This window comes from Drosophila sulfurigaster, chromosome 3, assembly GCF_023558435.1.
Source record: "Drosophila sulfurigaster albostrigata strain 15112-1811.04 chromosome 3, ASM2355843v2, whole genome shotgun sequence".
Classification (NCBI taxonomy): Eukaryota; Metazoa; Arthropoda; class Insecta; order Diptera; family Drosophilidae; genus Drosophila; species Drosophila sulfurigaster.
Window position 1 is genome coordinate 20431489 of NC_084883.1, and position 23275 is coordinate 20454763.

The following is a 23275-nucleotide window of genomic DNA, read 5'->3' on the forward strand; positions in this document are numbered from 1 at the left end:
TACATAATTATTCAAACTAAAGATAAAAGGGTATTTGGACTTCGCTTATTCTTACCTAGATAATATTTTTGCCACTGCTCGCTTATCGACAGATTTCGCCAGTCACTCGATGCAGCAGCTGCAGCTATTGTTGTCCCTGTTCTCAATCGTTGATGTTGCTGTTGTTATTGATGGGTGAAAAGAGAAAAACCTTCGTGAGGAAAATTCACATCAATTCATTTATTGTAAAATACGCCGGCTATAGCCAGTTTTCCATTTTCTCGAGTCACTTAATACATAACGTACATAAAATTAATGTATACATAATGCGTACTATACATGTATATATCTCTAGTTGTATATATATATTATACATATATATAGCATTTATTGACTTATGTTAGCTGCAATATTAGCCAACAATTTGTTTGTGTGTTTGTTGTGTGTAATATTATATTTAGTATTTATTTGTATTTTTTGGTATATGCAAAACTGCAGAAAATAGTTCATTTTTGCTTGTTGCTTGTCTCGAGTTTCATAAATTAATTTTATATAATCTATTTTTGTTCTGTGTTTATATGTGTGTGTATTTATGGGGGGTGTCTTTGGCATACATGTGTGTTGGTTGTTGCATAAGAACAAAATATGATACTCGTAGTTAAGCTGTGAATCGAAATCGAAAATGCTGTCAACATTTACTATATTACAACAATTACAGATACCAACATTAGGACTAAATGCTTAATGACATTCTCGTTCTCATTCCCATTTTCATTCTGATTCTTCATTCAAGCCTACACAATACGATATGGACGCTTACAAAATTCAACACTGTGCTTAAGCGCACAACATTTCTCATCTATATGTATGTAGTACTTTCTGTGTATGTGTCATAGTTGTAGTTATAGTAGTAGTAGTAAGTAGGTATGTATATTTATTATTTGTCTGAGATGCCTACGCTAGAGACTGGCTTTCACTTACGAACTAATTAATTAATTAGTTTAGTTATGGAAATAACTGCAGACATACACGCACTTATTTGTTCTGCTCATGATATGCCCCAAGGAGAGTTTAATATACTGTTTTCACTTTAAATACAATTACGTTACATTTCTGGGATTAAATGTGAATTCATTTGGTTTTCTTGGTGGTTGTTGGTTGTGTTCCAAATTTCGAATTTGAGCTGCGTGAACTTATGCCTCTATGAGATCTGATGAAAGACAAAACAAATATGTACGCTGGCATGCATACATTTCCATGGACAAGTTCGTATAGATATGATGTATTAATAATAAACTAAAGTTAGAATTAACTAGATTACGCATACGCCTAGTGTACTCTCTATTGTTAAGCACTTTATATGTTCTTGTTTTGTGACGAGGCTAATAAGCTCCATTGAAATAGTATTAACTACAAACTTAAGACAAAAGCTAGCTATATACACACATTCTTCCTTGACTCTGCTTTACACATTTATAAATATTTTTTTGGTTTTATGCTTTCTTTTTTTGCGCGTTTCACACGCACGCACTCCAAACTATAGTAGGCATGGCTCTGGTGGTTCACTGAAGCTAAGTTAGCTAAGTTTTTTTTTGCATTAGCTGCTTGCTTACGCCTGCGCAGCGGCAACGAACTGCACCACAGTGGTTGGCCGTTGTGTCGTTGATGTTGTTGCCAGTTGCTGTGAACTTGCTGTCACTGTCACTGTTGACGCCTCATTGCCAATGGGATTCATGCTGGGCGCACACTCCTCGCTGGACAAACGCTTGACCATCATTTGGCTTGATCGGACCGCAATCCATTCGGTGCGGCCCGCATCAAACCAAGTTAGGCCCAAATTGTAGCGACCATTGAGATTGGCGTGCTGGCAATGAGAGAACCACCAGCCACCCTCATAGTTAGCAGCACAGTGCGTCTGTGAGATATCGCGATCATCGTCAATCGCCGAGAATTGCATGCCCTGCTGATAGTTCAGCGCATCCGATGCGTTCCCACTATACTGGCCAATGTGCAGCCTGTAGCCATCGTCCCTTGATGAGATATAGAAATGTTTATATTCCGCCACCCAATTGTTGTCATAGATGTCCTGCATGTGAATGCGCAGCTGTGTGCAGTTGTTCAGCGTCAAATGATGCAGCTGCTCGTTGCCAATCCAGTACTCGCCACCCGGTGTGCCAAAGCCCTGGGCATAGTCCGCCCAGGAGCGATTGAAGTCGGCGCTGCCATCAAAGCGACGCTGCACCGTCGTCCAGCCATCGGCATTGCAGTGTGTCATTAGTGGATGATGTTGACCAGCGGGTGCTATTAGATGTAGTCCATCCACCTGCGACGACAGTTCGCTGCAGTCCTGCGGCAGTTTGTTTACAATTGCCTCATACTGCGCCTCCACGTTCTCCAGTTCGGCCACCAGCGATTCGGCCAGCTCGTTTTCCGCCTCAACATCGGTTACCTGCTCTACTTCCGGTTGCTGCTGCATCGTCATGTGTGGTCGCTTGTGTGGTTTGTTTAAATGGGAGAGCTGCAAGCGAGAAAGCACAAAATATAATTAAATTGCCAAGTTACAAAAATAACTATTTCTGCTTCACTTTTAAAAATGACGATGAATTTGCAATAATGCAACTCTGAAAACTAATAGTGATTTATATAAGTATATCAATATTTTTTTATTAGCTGTAAACTAAATAACATCACTATTAAACTAAATAATAACAGCTATCGATAAATTGGATATTTTAATGTATATCGCTTTATTCATCATATGTCATCGCTATAAAATGCAGCCCTGTTAATTGGAGTGTACAAAACGATAGTTACACTCAATAGTATCGTTTTCAATGTGGGTTATTAATTTCGTTTAAGAATATAAATTTGCTTTTAGTGCTAAAAATAATGAACGAACAGTGATAATTTAATAATTAATTAAATATTAAATTACACTCGAAATTGGCAATGGCAAATTAAATATTATACTTATTTTATTTATATTGAAGATCATTGAAATCTAAATCAAATTCAAGCCTCAATTAAAATTCAATACTGTAAATAGTAAATTCAATTAGTTGAATTATTAAAATTATTTAAACTGCCTAGTATTGTCCAATATTGGAGTTGAATTTTAATTGTATTACTATAAATAATACACAGCGAAAATTTATAATTATGTTTTTGAATAAACATATGAAATAACTTTTAAACTAATTAAATTTAAAATAAAAAATTTATCAACATAAACTCCAAACTAACTTACAGTATTGTTAGGAGTTAAACAAGTTTTGTAATATTTAAAATACTACAGTAAAAATATTATAATAATCAAGATTTGTGTTCCTAACCACTTGTTCCCAGCCGCTTGTAAAGCTCTCGAATTTTCTAAGTCGTTACTATCGCTTGTGGTAATAGAAATAATCATTTTGCTATCTCTAACTGCGCCGATACTTGAATGTCATTCTAGACAACGTGCTTTCATTTGCTCGTGAAAAATTGCGACAGACGAAAAGTTCTCAATTTGAAATTAATTTTATTTTCGCTCACCTTATTGTGCAGTTCAGTGTTAACCAGCGATTCGACACGATCCACGTTTGACTGCAACTGTTCGACGGTGCTAACCAACTTCTTGACGCCATCGCGCTCATCTTGCAACGCGCTGACGCTGACTGCCATCGCTTGGAGGGAACGTGCCGCATTTTTGCCATCCTCGCGCACCAAATTCTGTTCGGAGCTAATTTGAGCGTTGGCGAACTCGAGCTTGGAGATTTCGTGACGCAGTTCAGGTATGTTCTTGTCCATTTTACTTTGCAGACCCTCGACATCCTCGAGCAGCTCCAGCATGGAGATGTGCAGCTTGTCCAGTGTCGCAATTTGACGGCTCAAATTGAAATTGGCATTGGCGATGCGATGCTGCTCCAGCTCAATGCTTCGCACTCGCTCATCAATATGATGATATTTCAGTTCGTTCACCTGACGCCTCAAATTACGTTGCGCCATTTGCAAATTATGTATTTGCTGCTGCTGGAATCGGCAATGGCGACGTCGATGGTCGGCCAGCTCGCTGCTCGTTAGCTGTTGTGACTGCAATTACAAAGAAAGAGAGAACGAAAGTGGATTAGTTTTGAATAGAATTTTCGACTGCATGTTGTGAAGCAGCCTTAAAGCCGCATTACTTAAAAGCTTTCAGCTGTTGTTGTTTGTTGTCTTAGCATGCTTGTAATATGCATGTGTGCCGGATTATGTGTGCAGGGAATTGAATCCTAAATCCATTTATTATAAATGCATTTCATAACCCACTACCACAACAGCAGAGCCAAACAAGACATGCAAAGACATGTGTGTGTGTTAGTGTGCAACAATAATGTCAGCGACAGCCACGCGCTTAAATCCCTTGCGTTGAGTGAGTAGACACACGCACACATATTTAGTTGTGGCAACTTGGCAGCTGTATATGTAAGCGCCACACACAGACGCAAGTTTATTTATGCCCGCACACAAAAAAAAAACACCATGGTGGAAGGAGCGATAGAGATCGAGATACGAGATAGAGACAGATATATATAAGGGGGAGCAGCATATAGTAGTATAATTTCAGTGAGTGACAAGCGTTAACCAAGGTAATGGCATTTGGGTCACAGTTGTGATCTGTGTGAATGGAAATGTAATGAATATACCAAGCCAACATCTACAGTTACAGTTGCACACACACATACATATATACACAGATACATCCTCTGAATTTCCTTTCATTACGTACATGTTCCATCTGCGCTTTTGTCTATGGCAGATGTCCCTCATAATTGACTAATAAAGTATCTCGGAAATACGAAAGCAACTAAAAATGTGCTACTAATGAATGGAAAAAGCAAACAGCAAAACAGAAACAACAAAAAGTAAGACAACATTTCTATGTTGCTCTTTAATTAAGCGATACTCAAATGAAATACTATCTACATTTGTCATAGAAACTGGGCAAAGAAAAAATATGATACTTAACAAGCTTATAAATCGAAAAGTTTTTGGCAGACGACAAAGTGTGAATAATGAACAGCAAAAATTTCGATATTATTAATTTATTTTACTAAAGTTTAAATACCAGAAAAAGAAATACATATTTGAAAAATACTTTTTTTTTATTTATTCTTTTATTTTAAGGAACTTCAAGACTAAAGTTTAGTAACAAGAAGAATATTTTAAAAATATATTTTCATTTATTAATTCTTTTTATTTAAAGTTGTAGTTGTTAAAGTTTACAGAACAGTAAAAGACAAATAAAAAAAGTGTCAAGTGTCAGTAAATCTTTCAAGTGTCGCATTCCAAATAAATGCCGAAAATAAATCTATTTTTCGAGCTACTTCTGCGAATTAACTCAATTGGCTGCCGTACTCTAATTGAGGCAAATATTCTGTGTAAGCTCTTAAGCCTTTTTTCCTGTGGAAATAGTTTTCGAGCAGGTTGAAAAGTTAAGTCAAGTTATAAATTCTTTGCGAAGTATGTTACGTAGCGTACAATACAGTAAACATCTTTGAAGTATATATATTTTTTCAATTTCTTGAGCGATTTCTTTAAATTCAATTATTTATGCCGCAACAAGAAAATGAAAAAAAATAAAACATGAAATGCACGAATATTTACGCGAAACTTGTGCTGCCAATCGAAGCGCAACTTAACGGAATTTCCTGCTGCTTTTGCTTCTGCTGTTGCTGCTGTTTGTGTTTGCTTTGCCCCCAACGCACGTTTCGAGAAATGGGCGGCAAGGCAAGGACATTGCGAAGAGGAAGCGACGGTTGCTGTTTTATGCGAAAGGTCACGAACGTTGCTAATACGCCACGTTCGACAGGCGGTACACACACACACACACACACACTACCACACACATACATTGTGGAGTCTATGAGTATGTATTATGTATTTGTGTGTGGGTGCTGTTACTAAACGCCTCGAGGGATGGCGACGAAGCGAAGGAGGCAACGGAGGCGGGGCTATCAAAAATGGCCAAGGTGATATACGATTTCCAGCAGGCGACGTCAACAATATAATTAAATGTGATTTATGCGTTTTGTGTGCACAGAGAGAGGAAAAGCGAGAGGGGAGAGGGGGAAAATGGCCGAGTCACAAAATACCGTGCTACCAATTAACAGCTGAAGGCTCGAGAAAAACAATTTTAAAGACATTTTGTGGCAAGTGACAGCGGCGCTAATTGAAATCGAAATTGCCGCATAAATATTTTACGACTCGGTGTGTGTGTCGATTGTTGTGCGTTTGACGGAGTGTGTGTGTGCGTAATTAAGAAACGCTAATCTGACATAAAGCGCAGTCGCTAGATTAATTAATTTGCAAATCCAAAACACACACACACACCTATGTCACACACACACACATACAAAAATGCATAAACCGCTTTGGGTCGTCGCAAGGCTTAACGTAAAATTTTACATGTTGTGCTCAAGTGAAGGCTAACAAGGATTTGCTATTAGCGTCAGATATGCAGCGACAACCAGGGAGTGTACCTCTAGGTGTATGTGTGTGTGTGTAGCTGTGTGTGTGTGTGCAGGGAAAATAGAAAAAACTTCCACTGCTGTTGCTGCTCCACGCTGAATTGTCGTAAAAATTTAATAGGACTTTTGTGTGCCGCTCAAAAAGTTACACACAGCCAAACTCTGTGAGTGTATGTATGTGTGTGTGTGTGTGTGAGTGCGGGTGTGTGTGTACGTTGGCACAAACTGCCATTAAGTTAATGCGCATTTAGGTGCCCGCCATTGGGAGCTGGCGAAACTGGCTTTTTGCCGCTGAAAAAGCGTCAGGCTAAATGGCAAACGTGTGCATAATTTGAAACTAAATATGCGCAAATATTGCAACGCTCTCACTAGGAGTGTTAGGAATTTTAATAAAATGAGCACTTGAATTCTTTTTCCCTGCTACTTGCATGAAATCCCTTCTTTTTTTTTTATTTTTGGCTCTAACAAGTCAAAAGGGCGAACAAAACTCTCGAGTGAAAAATATAAGTATATGCATACATATTTTTGTGGGTTGAAGATCGAGGCAAAAGCTGAAAGGGGGAAGCGAGCAGACAATCCTTGCCACTGGGGGAATCTTATGGTGGGTGGGAGAAGGACATCAAATTTGAAAGCTCAAATGCGAGAAGAGAGATGCGAGATGCGAGAGATGGAAACATGACGTACTACACATGAATCTCAAGTGTATGCCAAGTTTCAATAAAGGTAATTTGACTCATAAAATAAATATCAACTACAAGTACATATGCATACATACATATATACTTGCTCGCTGTCTGCGGCTCATGTACACACACACACACACACACATACAGAAAAAGAGACAAAGAAAAATACAAGCACTCGAACAATCAAACAAATTGCCAGCCACAACGCAGGAGAGAGTAAAGACAAGGAATGGGAAGCAGCGAAGGGAAGCTGGCAACATAAAACAAAAGGCAGGCACAAATATCAACATAAATAAGGTAAAATGCTGGGCCCACTCGAGCACACACAAGAGTACAAGAAACCAGCAACGAAACACACAAAAAAAAGGAAAAACCAAAGAAAAAAAAAAAAAAAAACGTAACGAAACCAGAAACAAAACAAAATTTTTGGTACGCCTGAAACTGGATCCTCTGCTGAGGCTGAAATTGAAGCTGAGACTGAGACCAGAGACTGAGACTGAGTCTGAGGCCAGACCTTGTTGTCTGTCTGTGTGTGTGTGTGTGTCCCGCATTTGTTTGCCTGGCTAATTTAAGAGCAAGTTTCTCATATGTACAAAGCTCCAACAGCCACATACAAACATATGTAGATATGTAGACATATATATTTCTTTTTTTGCTGCTGGCAAGCGCATCAATAACCAATGATAAACATTTGCGTTTAACTGTTGCTACTGACAGCTCCCATCATGCGATTTGTTATATCATCCTACTATTCATCGAGTGTGTGTGTCTCCTCTATTGGCTTTGTTATAAATCTGCACACATTGCAATTAGAGCATCAGTTTTTCTTCTTCTCGGGTTCTGTCCTCTGCTGTCCTATCCTGTCCTGTCCTGTCCTGTCAGTGGCAGCTGCTGCGTTGTCCTGACTTTGATATGCTGCCAGTTGAAAGGTCTTGGCCATCAATTTCAGTTCAATTAGTAAAGGCAATTCAACTAAGTGCTAACATCAAATACTCGACTCTATACTATGTGTACTTAAGAAAAAGGCTCTGCAAAAGGCTTTTTAAATGTGTGCACTTTTTTCTGTTTTTTGGCAATTAAATAATCTTTTTGCATTTTGCTGTATATTGTTCATTTATGCTTATTTAAATGGGGAAATTTTGAATTATTTTTCCCTTTATATTTCACATTTTCTGTGCCATCACTTTAATATTTTTTTTGAGCATTTTTTCGTTGCATTTAAGTTTATGCTTACTTTAATGGTAACCTTTTAATTTCTTTCCTATCATATTCCACATTTTTGCAGGCTTAAAAATTTTAACAGCACTTTAATGTTTGTAGAGCACTTTTTTCTTGTTTCTTAGATTTTTATGAAAATCTCAAATATTACTTCAAAATTTAATGCTTCTGAACTTACTGTAAAAATATATCGAATCACATTTTTTTATTATCATTTCTCGCCCAATTTATGAACTACTTTTTGATAATACTCTTGACTTTATTTTTAAACTAGCTGATGACGTTTTGTGCATTATCAGCAAACAAAAGCTTTTCATAAAATTAATTTGAATGGTATTCGCTTTGTTTTTTTCTTTGCATGAGACAACCGCAGTTGAAATGAAATTCGTGCTCCTTTGTTTTGGTTGCGTTGTTTCCCTTTGGGGTTATGCACCAAATTCCTTCTACTATTTGCTTTTTTATTTTTATAAATTTTAATCAAATAAAAGCGAGTTGATTTAATTTAACCGCACATACACACACACACAAAAAGAGGTATAAATGTATGTATATATTTTTTTGGTTTTCGAGCCACCTGCGCAAAATTTTTAGTTATTGTTGCTGTTGTTGCTGTGTTTTTCTGCTGTCATGCGCTTTGTTCTAATTTAACCTAATTTCTGCTTTGCTGCGCTTTTATAATAACAATTTTTAGAAATTGCTTTTTTGGCATTTTTACTTTTATTGTTTTTCCACCACATTTTTTGTTGGCTTCCAACAGAAATACGAAGAGAAAAAACTGGTTTGCTGATAACTTGGTGGGAAATGCGAATGAATAAGAAAGAAATAATGAAAAGGATCAAATTGTGCTGAAGCATCGCGCGCATCATAAGCTCACTCACACACAGACAGAGACAGAGGGGGAAAAAATAAACAGCAAATACATATACAAAACTGATTATCAAGGCACTCAAGAGCATCTGCTGCCGCTGTTGCCAGTTGCCAGTCGCCGGTTGCCGGTTGCTGCTGCTGTTGGCCAAGGGGGGGAGGAGGGACTACTGCCAAATGTTGGCAAGACAAAAGACAGCAGCCGTCACTGGTCTCTGACATCAGCAGCTGTGGCAGCTGGCTGGGGATGCCAATTTCTGGTTGCCCCCCTTTTGTTGCCCCCTCCTCTAGCTGCTCTCACTCAACATTTCGCGATGCCTGCGAACACGCTGAGGGCGATTAAAAGGTGATTTCCTGCTTTTTGTTTGCAATTTTCAGCAATTTCATTCTATATACAAAGCGTACGTGAATTGTACAAGGGTTTTGTTTTGTGTTGCTACAAAGCTTTGCCCTTTAACATTACATAAATATCTCTGTGTGAGAGCTGAAGTGCGTGAGCATATGTGTGTGTGTGTGTGTGTGTGTATTATCCTGTCCCCTGCACTGAAAAACTGATTCAACTGTGCGTCTGTTGTGAAAGCCGCTTAAACCGCTTGACTGCACGTTTTATCGCTTTCATCGGTTTTATTGGTTTTGTTTGCCTTTTTATTTTTTTTAAGCAATTTGTGGTCAACAATTTTTAGTGGCTGCTTGTCGGAGTAATTGCTTTGTGTCTGCTCAACGAGCATCACTTTTCAATCAGTCTGTTATAGAGGGAGAGCGGAAAGGGAGAGGGGTAAGCGGACCACTCGACCCTAAGCAAATTTCCCCCAACTAAGCAGATGCTAAAAAGTCTTTTGAGAGTGCAAATACTTCAAAGCAAAAACAGCAAACTGCTCTCATAAAATATCAACCGAATGGCAATAGCAACAACGCAAAAGAGAAGCAACTTGGTGCTGTGAGGGAAGAGGGGAGAGCGAGGGGGGACTACAAACAGGTGGCTGTAAACCAGTTTTTGGGTATCCCACTGACATATTTTCTGTGGCAACCGCATACATATGAGCGTCGCATAATCCTTTTAATGAAGCACAACGTTCCATATTTTTTTCTTCACAATTCTTTGGTCCCTTCTCTCTCTCTCTCTCTCTCACTATCTTTGTGTGTTCGCTGCCTTCACTTTGTGGCTTTACCTGTTGGTTTTGGCAAAAGGATGAAAGCGAGTATGCGAGTGAACACAAAATTGATATGCTTGGTCAGCAGATCCGTCTGCATTTCAGTCTATTGCAAAACTAAACAAGTTGTGTACACTTAAAGCTTCAACAAATGCTTTAGAAGTTGTTGTTGAGAGGAAAAGAGTATGCAAAATTTTTAAGTTTAAGCTTGGTCTTCAGGAAAAGTTTAAAAAGAGTACGGAGCTCTTTAAAATTGATAACTTGATGCAAGGTTTTAGTAAATTTCTTAGTCGAACTCTTTTTTATACAGTATTAATCATTCCCAGAGAGAGAAAAATCAAAATTGGATAGTAGATTGCAAATCTATATTTAAGATTATTAAAACAAAATCTTGAAACAAAGTTTTTAGGTACTTCAACTTCAAGATTTGACAATCTAGAACTTTCTTGGTTTAATTTTGACATCATGCAATCTTGAATCAAGATTTTATTCTGAAATTTTCCTTTTCCCCATCTCTAACTCTCATTTTCTAGGGTATTTGAAAGCACAGACAACTCGTTTGCTTGTTTGATTTCAACTTTCGCTTAGACTGTTTCCCGTTTATTGACTTTAATTATAATTAAAAGTTGTTGGCATGTTGTCGCTCAGTCTACGCCGTTGTCTGCGATTTGCCTGACCTTAATGTTAATGATTCAGTTAGGCCATCAACAGAAGCAGCGCAGACAGACGGTAAGGAAAAAAGGGGATAGGATGAGATGTTGGTTAAGTGGCTGCCCGGGGCGAGGAGTTGGCATTAAATATTAAATATGTTGACGTCCTGCGGTGCGTATGAGTAATTTAAGGCAGCATATGAGTTGCCATTAAAAAAGGGAAAGACATAACGCACACATACTTACACACACTCATACACAGAGGGGAAGCATTCGGCTTTGAGCACTCGGCTCGTTAGCACATCGTGCTTCAGATGGGGCACCCGCTCCACATAACACAAAAAACAATGCGAGGACCGCGTCTTCGTATAAAATAAGGCATAAAATGGGCAGATAATGGCAATGAGCACGGCCCACAGAGAAAGAGAGAGATAGAGCTGCTCTGATGAGGGGTGGGTGGGCAGTTTACCTCCACCTGGTCGGTCGCTTTATGAGCGCACTTAAATAGCAGCCACAGAACAGCCGCGCAGCCACAGCGAAGGCAACAAAAAGAAATTTCAAACCCATAAAAGCTGAAGCACTCCACCTGAGCGTACGCGTGTGTGCGTCTGTGTGTGTGTGCGTGCTTATCTGATCATTAGCATAAAGTTACTTGGCAAAGAACTTGGAGCACTCACCTCTTGACTGACTTCCTGACTGCTGCCGCTGCTGCTGCTGCTGCTGTATTCCTCAATGCTCGCTGACTGTTGTTGTTGCTGCTGCTTGGCAATTGCATTCGCTTTGGCCGCATTCTGCTGTCGGTTCAATTGATGCTTGTATTCTTGTTCCTGCTGCATGAGTTCCTCCCGCATTTCCTGCACAATCACCTCCGTCTGCTGCTGTCGCTCACGCTGTGCCGCCAACTCAAGCTTAAGCTGTTGATAATCGTTGCGTATGGTCGCCAGATCCTCGTAGTATCCAGCTCCGCCATTGTGCCGCACATCGTTGGCTACATTGCCAGCCGTGCGTTGGAGTTCGACCAACTGTTTGCGTATCTCGGATATCGATTGTTGCAGCCACTCGATGGTCAGACGCTCCTTGTTGCCGCTGTGTGTGGCACGCAGCGTTTGCACCTCACGTCTGCGAATGCAAAAAGAAAAGGAGAATATTTCAACATCATTTAATTTTTCACTTTAGTTTTTGTGCAGCGTTATTTTTGTGCCTGCCTACCTCCTGGCTCGCTGGCTTGCTTAATTAGCCAGCTAGCGAGGTAGCTAGCCAGACACACGCGGCACACGGCGTACGGCGCGTATGCGTAACCTTTTAAATGACTTTGAAATGGGCAACGTGTGGCACACAGAGAGAGAGAGAGAGTACAGCATACCACGCTGGCAGAATCTAATTTAAATTGACATTTTCAGGCTAGCGAATGGCTTAATTGCCTGTGTGGCCAAAAGCACCACGATAATGAGATTTACGCGTGAGGTTTACAACATCGATACGCGCTCTCAAAACTGCCAACGTCATTTTCATGCAGTTTTTCAATCAAGCTCATTTAATGACCCAACCGCTTGCCACTTTTCAGTTCTTGCTGCAGCAGCCACAATAAATTCACTCTCACAAAATAAATTTCACACCTACACAGCACACAATCGCAGTCAACTGCAATTTACGAAATGGAAAACAAGGCCGAAAAAGCCGAAAAACTTTGCAACGAGCAACTTCGATGCGATGGCAAGCGCGCAGCACGGAAATTATTGTTTAAGTGTGGCAAAAATACAATTTTTGTTTAGTAACACACAGAAACACAGAAAAAGCGAGTGGCAAAATGAAAATGTTGTAGCACTTGTGGCAGTGGCAGTACCAGACAACCTCAAAACTTGTGCGCATTTTTGTGGCATTTCAGACAATTAAAGTAGTCAGTCGGAAGAGACAGAGAGAGGCAGAGAGAGAGAGAGAGGAAGAGCGTCAGACAGTGAGGCGAGGCGAGAAGGAGAATCTTTCAACTTCTATTCCCCCATCAAGGGGCCAAAAACAAGCAAATACGAACAACTTTTCTTTTACGTCGACTTCAACTCCAACACAACGACTCTCAAGTCTCTGACTCTGTGTGTTGCGGTGTTGGTTGCGGTGGCCGCTGTGGTTTCTCTGCAGCTGCTGCTGCTGTTGCTTTTGCTGCTGGTGTTTTATTTTTTACTGTCAAAAGAGCAAAGCTACATGAAATTTTCATAAAAAACTTTCATTTTTGGCTGCGAATGTTTGCTTGCTTTTTCTTTTTCATTCCCATTTTTTTTTGTACGCTGCGTATACGTAATATTTCAATTTGCGTGCGGGTGACTGATGCACGTGTGCAACTGAATGTGTGCGTGTGTTGTAAAATTTGATGGCTCGCAAAGTTTTTCTGTGAAACGAACGAAGCTGCTGCTATCCCGATTAAAGTTGAAAGCTACAAAAGTTAAATTAAGTAGAAATATGCTCGACGGAGAAATTCTTTTTAAAAACTTGTTTTTGCTGGCAATATTTATTAGCTATTAACGTCAAATAATAAGCAATCACTTGCTGTCAACTGCCAACTTTTAGCCTTTAAATCTTTCTGTATATATTTTGCTTGTTTATTTTACTAATACTTTTGAAAATGTAATTAGTATTTCGGATGATTCGTTTGCAGCTTTCAAACGAATGCGTTCATTCAATGCATTTCAATGGCCACTGACATCTCTGGACTCAATTAATCTAAACATGTGATCACAGCACAACAAAATAGAAAAAAGACTGCACTGAACAAAGTAAACTATTGTATTTCCCTACACAGACGCGCCCTCACACACACACACACACACACACGCTTCTCTTTACTAACTATAGAAATTTGCACAATTTTTCGCATGGCTGCAACAGTTTTCCCATCTTTTTTTGTAAGCTGTGAAAAGAAGGCGAGCACAGAAAAAAAAGAGAAATAGAATAAAAAAAGAAGCAGTAAATGTCATTCAAGCAAAAATTGGAAACGCTGTCAATGACATGAAGCAAATTGAAAATACGCAAAACGAATGCAGAGCAGCGAAGCGACTGCGAGTTGTGAACTGCGAAGCGAAGTGACAGTTAGACGACGCTACATTTCGGCGGGATTGTGATGGGATTTTGAGATGTTGTCGCACATTTTAATTATCAAAATGGATGAGGCTGTTTTGCTGCCAGCAACTTCTGTTGCAACGTTGAATGCGTTGAATGCCCCATCAAATTACATTCGCAAATCAGTAGCGGCAAATGGCTGCCAGTTTAATGGATCACTCTTACACACCACCGCCCCCACCCCCGCCCACTTGCCACGCCTTCCACCAACTGGCGATATCCTCATAAACTGTGTGTTGTAGTTGTTGGCTGGTTGGCTGGCTGGCTGGCTGGCTGGCTGGCTGGCTGGCTCGTGCCGCAATCAGATAACGACTTGGCGGGGTCACATAAACCACAGTTGACATGACGTTTGACTGGCCCTGGCGAGTCGCCGTCTCTCTCTGTTTTCCCTGTGTGTGTATGTGTGTACACACGCGTGTGTTGAATTATTTACGGTGTCAGTGACAAAGTTTACGACGTTCACGACATGAGCTAAACAGTTGGAGTAGGAAAGCAGAAGCGAAAAGCAAAAGCAAAAGCGAAAGCGACAGCAAAACTAACCAAAGCTATTTGTACAGTAAATTAAGAGTGCGCCATTTTTGTTGTCCTTTGCTCTAGATCAACAACAGTTACACACATGTGACTGTGTGTGTGTGTGTGCTGCATGTGTGTCGATGAGACAATCATTATTAGTCAGCCTGTCTGAAAAGACAACAAACAAATCACGAAACGCAGGCTTGGCTCCTACTTGTTTCTCTTTTCTTTTATTTTTTTTCTTTGTTTTTGGCTCTACGTGTTTCCGGCCAGCGATTTCTTATCAGCTACCGCTGTAGGCTGACTGGCTTAGACAGCTTCTTATTTGTTTAAATTAACTTGGTTTTTGGCGCAACACAAATAACACAAACACACATACGCACACACGCATGTGAGCAAATACAAGAATCAAAATTCAGCGAAGCGCAAAAGTGTTGCCTACTTTGAGGCGTCACCTAATTGGCTTAGCTCAGCTTCTTGAGTGTGCTCTCTACTGATTTTGTGTGTGTGCCACATGTGAGCTATAAAAATTAGTAGCTGATACGCCCACTTAATTAAACGCTGGCTATCTCTGAGTCAGTTTCCCCCCCCTCAAAAAACTTTTGTGGACAAATTGTGGCAGAAAACTTAAGTTGTGCCAAGTTTTCGGCTGCTGCAAGTTGCAGGCAAATTGCTTTTGCGGCACTGCAACTAATTGAGTCATCAATTTCGGGAGAAATTTCAAGTCAAGCTACACACCTCAATTGATCCAATTCGCTGCGCATATCCGCATCAACGTGCGCCGCATCCGTGGTAAGCCGCAGAGATTTGCGTAAATTATGCTCCAACATTTCGTAATCCTCACGACGACGCGTCATCAATGCGTTCAATTGCTTGGACAGCAGACGCACCTGATCGGCCAGCTTCAGGTTATCAGCGTTAATGGCCACAGGTTTGCTGCCACTCGATAGCAATTCCAGCTCATTATCCTCACTGTTGTTGTTATCCTCATCTTCGTCCTCGTCGACAAAGCGCAGCAACTCCACGCTCGATGATGGCACCGTAGTTGATGATGCTGGCATTGAGCTGGTCGCTGGCTGCTGCTGTGTGTCGCGCAACATGTTGTTCACATCGCTGATGATTCCGGTGGCGCCACGCGCGCTTGCCACCGCCACCGCAACAATGATCAGCAAGAAGCTCAACCGCAAAACGTTTGAGTTCGCCATAATTGAAGTCAAGTTTGTTTTCGTTTTGGTTTATGTGTTTGTTTTTTTCTTGCGTTTCGTTTATTTGAAGTTTTCAAGTTTGTGTTTTGGTCAAATTTATCAAAGCACAAATTACAGTTGCTGGGGAATCGTCGGGTATTTATGCAAATTTATGTGGCCACGTCTCATGACGGACCCCAAAAGCTAAACACCTTATAAAAAGCGGCGCTAACCGTATTACAATTATTCTCAACTCAACTCGCGACTCCTTTGCCACACTTTGACGCACTTTGTTTAGCACTTTCAGCTGTTTGTTATTTGCCACTCGAGGGCTGGCCTTTTAAGCGGCTTTCACCCACTCACACAGACACACACTTGCCACACACACTCTCATGCACACGCGCTAGAGGTAAGGATCTGAAAACTCGACACGATTTGTGAGATTGTCTGACTCTCTGACTTTCACTTTGTTTGACTGCTGCTTGTGTGTAGCAAACGAAGTTGTCAGCGCGGCGTTTGTCGTAGGACTAAAGCGGCGCGCTGTCGATTCGTCCTTTTTTATACACGACTGCCGACGACGCTGGCTTCGTTACGAGAGAGACGAAACACACAAAGAGAGAGAGAGAGAGCGAGAGCAAGAGAGCGCTTCGTGGCATGGAGTCGAGTGCGAAGAGCATGCAACAAGCAGCAGTTGGCCCTTAAACAGGTTGTTAACTATACTCCATAGCCAGGTTAAAAGAGAGTTTGTGTCTAGCAGAGCGAAACAACGATTGTGTTGTGTGTGTGAAAGAGAGGGCAGGCTTAAGAGCACATTTAACTTTTTGACTTGACTTAAAATTCTAGGTCTATCGTACTTCTAGCCTAACGAACTAAATTTGTAATATTGTATTTTTGTAAATTAGGTTGATATCTCATTTATTGTATAAAATAAAAAATACTAATGTCTCAAGTGACTGGCAAAAAAAATGGAATGTAAATAATATCCTTCTGGCACATGGCGTGTCTGCGGTCAGCTCACATCAAACAAACAACAGATGTCAGAACAGACGCTACAAAGTGAGCGTAGTAAAATAAGAAAATAATTGGCAACAAAATTCTATACCACATCGAATGAATCCTCTTTTTTATATTATATATAAGTTTCCATAAAGTAAATCTACAAATCTAAAAAAGAAGCGGAAATCGCACAATTTAACTCCAACTATATTATACCTAGGCGACATTCTTTGTTACCTTGATTACTTATTATATTTATTTAATTTGTATGGAACTCAGATACATTAAAATGTTTACCAAGTACTTATAGTAAGGGTAAAACGAGTTTAAAGTCTATATGGGTAATACACTGCCGGAATTTATCGAGTGCGACACTATTTACAAAAAAAAACTGAAACAATTTTAAAAATAAGTAAAGGTTATTCTTATAGCGCTGTATTAGAACTATATTGATTTCAGGAACTTTTTCTGTTCTACGATAAAAATATATAAATTCATGAATTTTTTGATTTGCGTACGAATTTGTTTACTTTTGCACTTATATTAAACAAAAATAATTCCAAAACCAAGCTTAGCTCTAATTAAAGTGTCAATCGAGCGCTATAAGATTAATCTTTATCTAAATAGTTTATATTAACATTTGACATTTTTGCCAGGACATATTTAGTTTGTAGGAAGCAGAATATTTTAAAAAGCATTATGATTATTAATATAATAATTGGGTACAGCTTTCTCGATTCAAGAGGCTGACGCTGATTCTCTAATTTTTTTTTTTGATGAAAAATCAAATGATTCTCAAAAAATTATGATGACATCCCAATTTTGTGTAAAATACATACATATTCAAAATTGGGAATGAAGCTAAAAGAGTATAAGGGATTAAGAAATCTAGACAGGAACGCAAAAAAGTTGACCATGAACAAGTAATTTTCATATTGTAAATATATGTATTTTATAAAATTATATTGAAATTTGATATTGAAATGGAAAATTCACCTTCCTTTTTACCCACAGTAGTATTCAATATTGTGGTTGAGATAGAGAAATAATAAAGGATTAAGAAATGTAGACAAGAACAGCAAAAAAAATTGGCTATGAAAAAAGGAGAATATTTGCAATTTTCATAAGCAAATTTTGTTATAAAATCATATTGAAATTTTCTATATATGTATATATAATTGCAATTATGTTTAACACAACTCATACTTCTTATTGCACACAAAAACGAAATGAAAACATTGAAATTAAAGTACTCTATTAAACAGATACTCTTTTACTCAATGTTTCCATTGTGTTGTGGAAATGCAAAACAGTAAAAGTTTAGTCTACAAACCGTAATTATGGTGCAACATCAGCAGAATTCTTAAATATTCTATCAATCAGCAGACACAAAACTCTGCACATAATGGACAAAGCAGTTTTGCCTCAGTTGTTTTATGTTTGTTATGTTTTGTTTGCCTTGACCATTGGCATACACAATGTTCGAGTTCGAACTGGCGTGTGGCATGTGGCATGGTGGTGTGGTGGCATGTGGCAAGAGCATAAATTCATGGCTATTGTTCGAATGCTTTCGAGTGTTTTTAAAGTGCAACTTTGGGTGTGCAGCACAAAACTGAAAGTCATTTGCGCTAAAGCTAAAAACCTAAAACCAACTAAAAACAAACGCAGGAAAAACAAAAGAACACAACACAGAAAAAAATGAAACTTGTTGGTCGAACAGAAAACTGAATGAAGTTTATTTAGCGGCGTGCTGTTGTTGGCTGCTGCTGTTGAATTTTCAACAATTGTTGTGTGTGCTGCGTGAGTGTGTGTGTGTGTGTGTGTGTGTGTGTAGAGGAATATGCCAAAAATGGCGCATTTGGCAGTGTGTGTTCTCATGTGGCGACGAAACCGCCAAGGAGCAAGGTATGCAACCCATTGGCGGGTGGCACGCTTCACTGCACACGCCACAAGAGTGATGGAAGGGGGGTAGGAGGCATGTTGCGTTATGTTGCCTGCAACAGTTGTGCCACACCACACCTGCCTCCTTCTCCTCCCTCTTAGCGAACTTTTGTTGCCATTTTCTGTCTGCGTTGTATTGCAATTTGCAATATTTTCGTATTTCATTTTTATTTTTAATGCATCACATGGCATGGATTGGGGCGGTGGTGGCAAAAGTTGAGCTGAAGGGTTAACGCTGGTTGTTGGTTGCTGGTCAGCAGCAACATCAATGGGCTTATAATCAACTGCCATTGCCAGCCGCATGAGTTGTTGTTGCCGCTGCCAGTTGCCATTGCCGTTTGCATATATTTGTTGCTAGCGTTGCATGCAGTTTAGTTTTTAATTTTTGTTGCCCTTTTCGCCTTTTGTTTGTTGTCAATTTGTGCACAGCGCGGTGTTCTAGCTTGTTGCACATTGCACATTAATGCAGCCAACTCGTGCGGCTAACAGCGCATCCGGCAAATTCCACCCCACACACAGACACACTGAAAACCTGCCCCATCTCCTCTCCACACACACATGTGTGCTGCTCTGTTGCTGGTGGTTGCTCATGGTTCTGAGTTCTGGTTGCTGGGTTCTGGGTTCTGGGTTGTGCCCTTTCAACTGTTGCCCTTGCAACTCGGCAAATTGCAACTGCTTCCATTTGCATTGCTCTCTGCATGTTCTCTTTTTCCCCTTTTACATCGTTCTTTTTTTTGTACAATTTCCATTTCATTGTCGCCTGGTTGTCATGGTTGTTGCTGCTGCTGTGCTGATGTCTGTCTGTTAATATTGTTATTGTTATTGCTGCTTTTTTATGGTGTTGTCTTTTGCCCTATGCGGTTCTCGTTATGGTCAAAGCATATTAAGCTAATGGCCTGGAAGTAAACCTTGGCTGCTGCTGTTGTCGGTTATTGTCGCTGCATTTAAGCCATTAACTCTCACTTCGTGTGGTTACTTTCACATTCCACTGTTTAGAATTTCATACATTCTTTCGCACTATCGACAATGTATTCAGCAGATGTTACTTTACCTCTCGGTTTTTAAAATTAATTCACTTTTATTATCTGCCAAGTATTTTAAATAGGTAGTCAACCTTAGGCTTCTTCATTTTTATTTTAAATAATGATTTAGAGAAATAACATTATTTTTTTTATACTTCGTATTTTTATTTTATTTTAATATTACAACTATGTATATTGAAAATGTATGACTCCTTATACAATCAATCCATCTACCTTATGTTTAATTTTTATACTTTTTATACAATTTATAACTTTATTTACCTGATGCTTAGTATTTTTATTTTAAATTTATTAAAAAAAATCGTTTTTTGAGCTTGCTATTTTTATGTTATTTAAGTTTATTTAACTACTTTTATTTTAAATAAATAACTTGATAGTATTTATTGAGCTTTAGAGCTTTTCTGTATCAAATGAAATATTTCGAATGCATATTTAAATATGTTTTGTATTGCTTGAAAAGCTATTATCTTCAAATCTATATCTATTCTCTTAAAATCAAAATATTAAGTTTATTGCTTACTACTTTTATTTTATTTAAATTTATAAAATAAATATATTTTAAATATAACATGCTTATTATTTATAATTTATTAAGGTGTATTCGAAATATTTCATCATTTTATTTATCTTAACTACTTTTGATTAAATTGTTTTAGTCTTTATTTAAAATTTCGCCTATTTTCTTCCAGTTAACTCGAATTATCAATATGCCCGGAGTCACTGTAAAGGATATTGATCAACACGAGGTGACCAAGGCGGTCGCCGCCTTCCTCAAGAAGTCGGGCAAATTGAAGGTTCCCGAGCAGATGGATCTCATCAAGACGGCCAAGTACAAGGAACTAGCTCCCACCGATCCCGACTGGTTCTATGTGCGCTGCGCCTCGATACTGCGCCATCTTTACTATCGCAGTCCAGCCGGAGTCGGAGCACTCACCAAGGTCTATGGGGGTCGCAAGCGACGTGGCGTGCATCCATCGCGCTTCTGTCGTGCCTCCGAAGGCGCCATCCGCAAGGCTCTGCAGGCCCTCGAGCAGGCTCGTTTCATTGAGAAGCATCACGAAGGGGGACGCAGTCTCAGCTCGATTGGCAGGCGTGATTTGGATCGCATTGCCAACCAGATTGTGACCAAGCAGCGCGATGCAGCCAAGCAAACGGGAACAATTATTATTTCTGATTTCAATGATGATTCAACTCTGGTATAAAAATATCAGAATATGAAAAACATTTGCAAATACAATAAATGAAACAATAAACAAGAATATATTGCATTTTCAGTAAAATAAAAAGCATTTGCAAATAAAATAATTGAAACATTAAACAAGAAAATATTGCACTTTTATTGAAAGTGGAAGATTTAAATTGGCTCAATTTAATATGTAAATTTTAAAACAATATATTTTTAAATTTTATTAAATAAATTTAATGATTTGAGAGCCAGGTTTTCTATTGTATTTTGATTTAATAACAAGTAAGAAAGCTACAGTCGAGTATGCCAGTGAGCAACTAAATCCCGATTGGTATTTTCAGGAATCATACAAGACAATAGTTATTATTGTCTCACAATTCGAGCTTTAAAATTACGCGGAGGCGAAAATGGGCGTGTCAAAACTTTGAAACAAACTTGATTTGGGTGCAAACAAATCCAGTCGACAATAAATTATATCTCAATCTCTTATAGTTTCTGAGATCCAGTGTTTCATACGGACGGACAGACAGACAGACGGCTATATCCTCTCGGCTATCCCTATAATACTTTATAGGTTCGGAAATAACTTCTACTGTCTGTTACGAACATTTCCTGCCGGATATATTATAAAATGTTAAGAATGTCAATAAAGATATAATTAACAAATATTCATGAACGTACGAAATGATTTCAGTAATTTTACTAACTGAAAGTTTATGGAATTTTCATATTCTCTAAATATGCAGCAAGTAAAACAAATAAATGTACATAAATATACAGCCTGTATATAGTCATGGACAAATAAAATAATTGAAATGCTTATTTGAAATAATTAAACGTATTGAAATTACAAATTTATTCAATATTATTCATGAATAAACGAAAACTATGCAATGGTGTAATAGATATTTCATAAAATTGTAAATATTTACGTTTAGTTCAGTTTAATTTTAATTGGAGGAATTTTAGAAGTTTATATTTCTATTTTATACTGCCTTAAATGTTGTCTAAATATGCAACAAGTATAATCAATATTTGCATTTCACATTTTCCATTGTGAATGAAATTAATAGTCGTAATGATGTCGGATTCAATTGAACATTATTTCAATTTGGCGATTGTTATTTCCGATGTTTATGGCTCGCAACAGTGCGAGTTAATATTTAATTGAAAATTTTATGCAGTTTCCAATTAAAGAAAATAATAATCAATGCTTGAAAAGCGGCGCGTAAATTAGCGCAGGTGTTTTCTCGGCTCTTTAGTGTGCTTGTTTTCGATGAGAGGACACAATGAAGAGAATAACGAAGCGCCCAAAGTCTGTTGTTGGTTCTGTTGTTGTTGTTGTTGTTGTTGCCGTTGTATTAACATGCTGGCAGACACGAAGCACAAACACATTTGCACAGTTTGTTGACCAATTTGCGATTGGCAACGCCTTGAAAATACAACAAGCTGCAATGCGTGGACAGGTTTCTGGTTTCTCTTGATCTTAAGATCAAGCGACGCACGCGATAGCCAAAAAGAAAGAAAGAAGATTGTGGAACGCTGCGCAAACGCAGCTAGAAGGCTGCTCACTAATCATCTGAGTGACAACAACAGGAGCAGCAGCAGTGACGGAGACAGAACGAGCTGCAACAATAACAACAGCTGAGCTATGAGCTCAGACTGAGAAACCGGCTGCCAGCTAACGGCAGGTGCAACGCACAACAAATTTACAACTCAAACGAAAATTTCTTACCTGATTTAATCTTTTTTCTGTGCTGTTGCTTTTGCTGTTGCCTGAGCCTTCTGTGTTTCTCATTTTTGGCCCATTGTCGAGTCGAGTCGAGTTGAGCTGTTGTTGCCTTGTTCTTGTCTACGGTTTTATTTCTTCTCTTTTTTTTTTTTTGTTTTTGGTTGCCAAGGTTTTCGCCTGGTTGCCGTTGCTGTTGCTGTTGCTGTTGTTGTCGCGGCGGCTGTTGCTGCAGTTTCTGGGTTTCATCGGCTGCTGTTCCTTGGCACCATGGCATGTTGCCAGCATGCTTCGCTGCGTTCACACACACACCGCACACACACACACACACTCAAGCTGCGAGCACATGATGATGTTATCACTCAAGGCTGTTGCTGCATGGCTGATTCCATGCGCCTGTTTTCCTTGTATTCGCATTCGCATCTGTGTGCGTCTGCTTCTGCTTCTGCGTGTGTGTTTGTATTTGGGCTTTTGCTTTTGTTTTTGTTTTCTTGGCAACACCAACACTAACCAACAGCATCGCCAGGCAAGCCGGCGAGGCA

General features: G+C 39.1%; 2 protein-coding genes across 3 annotated transcripts; one reads left to right on the forward strand and one right to left on the reverse strand.

Annotated features, from left to right (window-relative positions):
* Positions 1–1345: 1345 nt before the first annotated feature.
* On the reverse strand, positions 1346–16370 carry LOC133841938 (protein scabrous). Of its 2 annotated transcripts, none has more exons than XM_062274794.1 (4): positions 15393–16370; positions 11723–12152; positions 3511–4047; positions 1346–2497 (listed from the first exon to the last, which is right to left on the reverse strand). In XM_062274794.1, the coding sequence occupies exons 1-4, from the start codon at positions 15857–15859 to the stop codon at positions 1589–1591; spliced, it is 2343 nt and encodes a 780-aa protein (XP_062130778.1). In that variant the 5' UTR covers positions 15860–16370; the 3' UTR covers positions 1346–1588. The 2 variants fall into 2 exon arrangements, with proteins under 2 accessions (XP_062130778.1, XP_062130777.1); XM_062274793.1 differs by having other exon boundaries at positions 11711–12152.
* LOC133841939 (small ribosomal subunit protein eS19A-like) lies at positions 3607–21147 on the forward strand. Its single transcript, XM_062274795.1, has 2 exons — positions 3607–3749; positions 20508–21147. The coding sequence occupies exon 2, from the start codon at positions 20526–20528 to the stop codon at positions 21018–21020; it is 495 nt and encodes a 164-aa protein (XP_062130779.1). The 5' UTR covers positions 3607–3749; positions 20508–20525; the 3' UTR covers positions 21021–21147.
* Positions 21148–23275: the final 2128 nt, after the last annotated feature.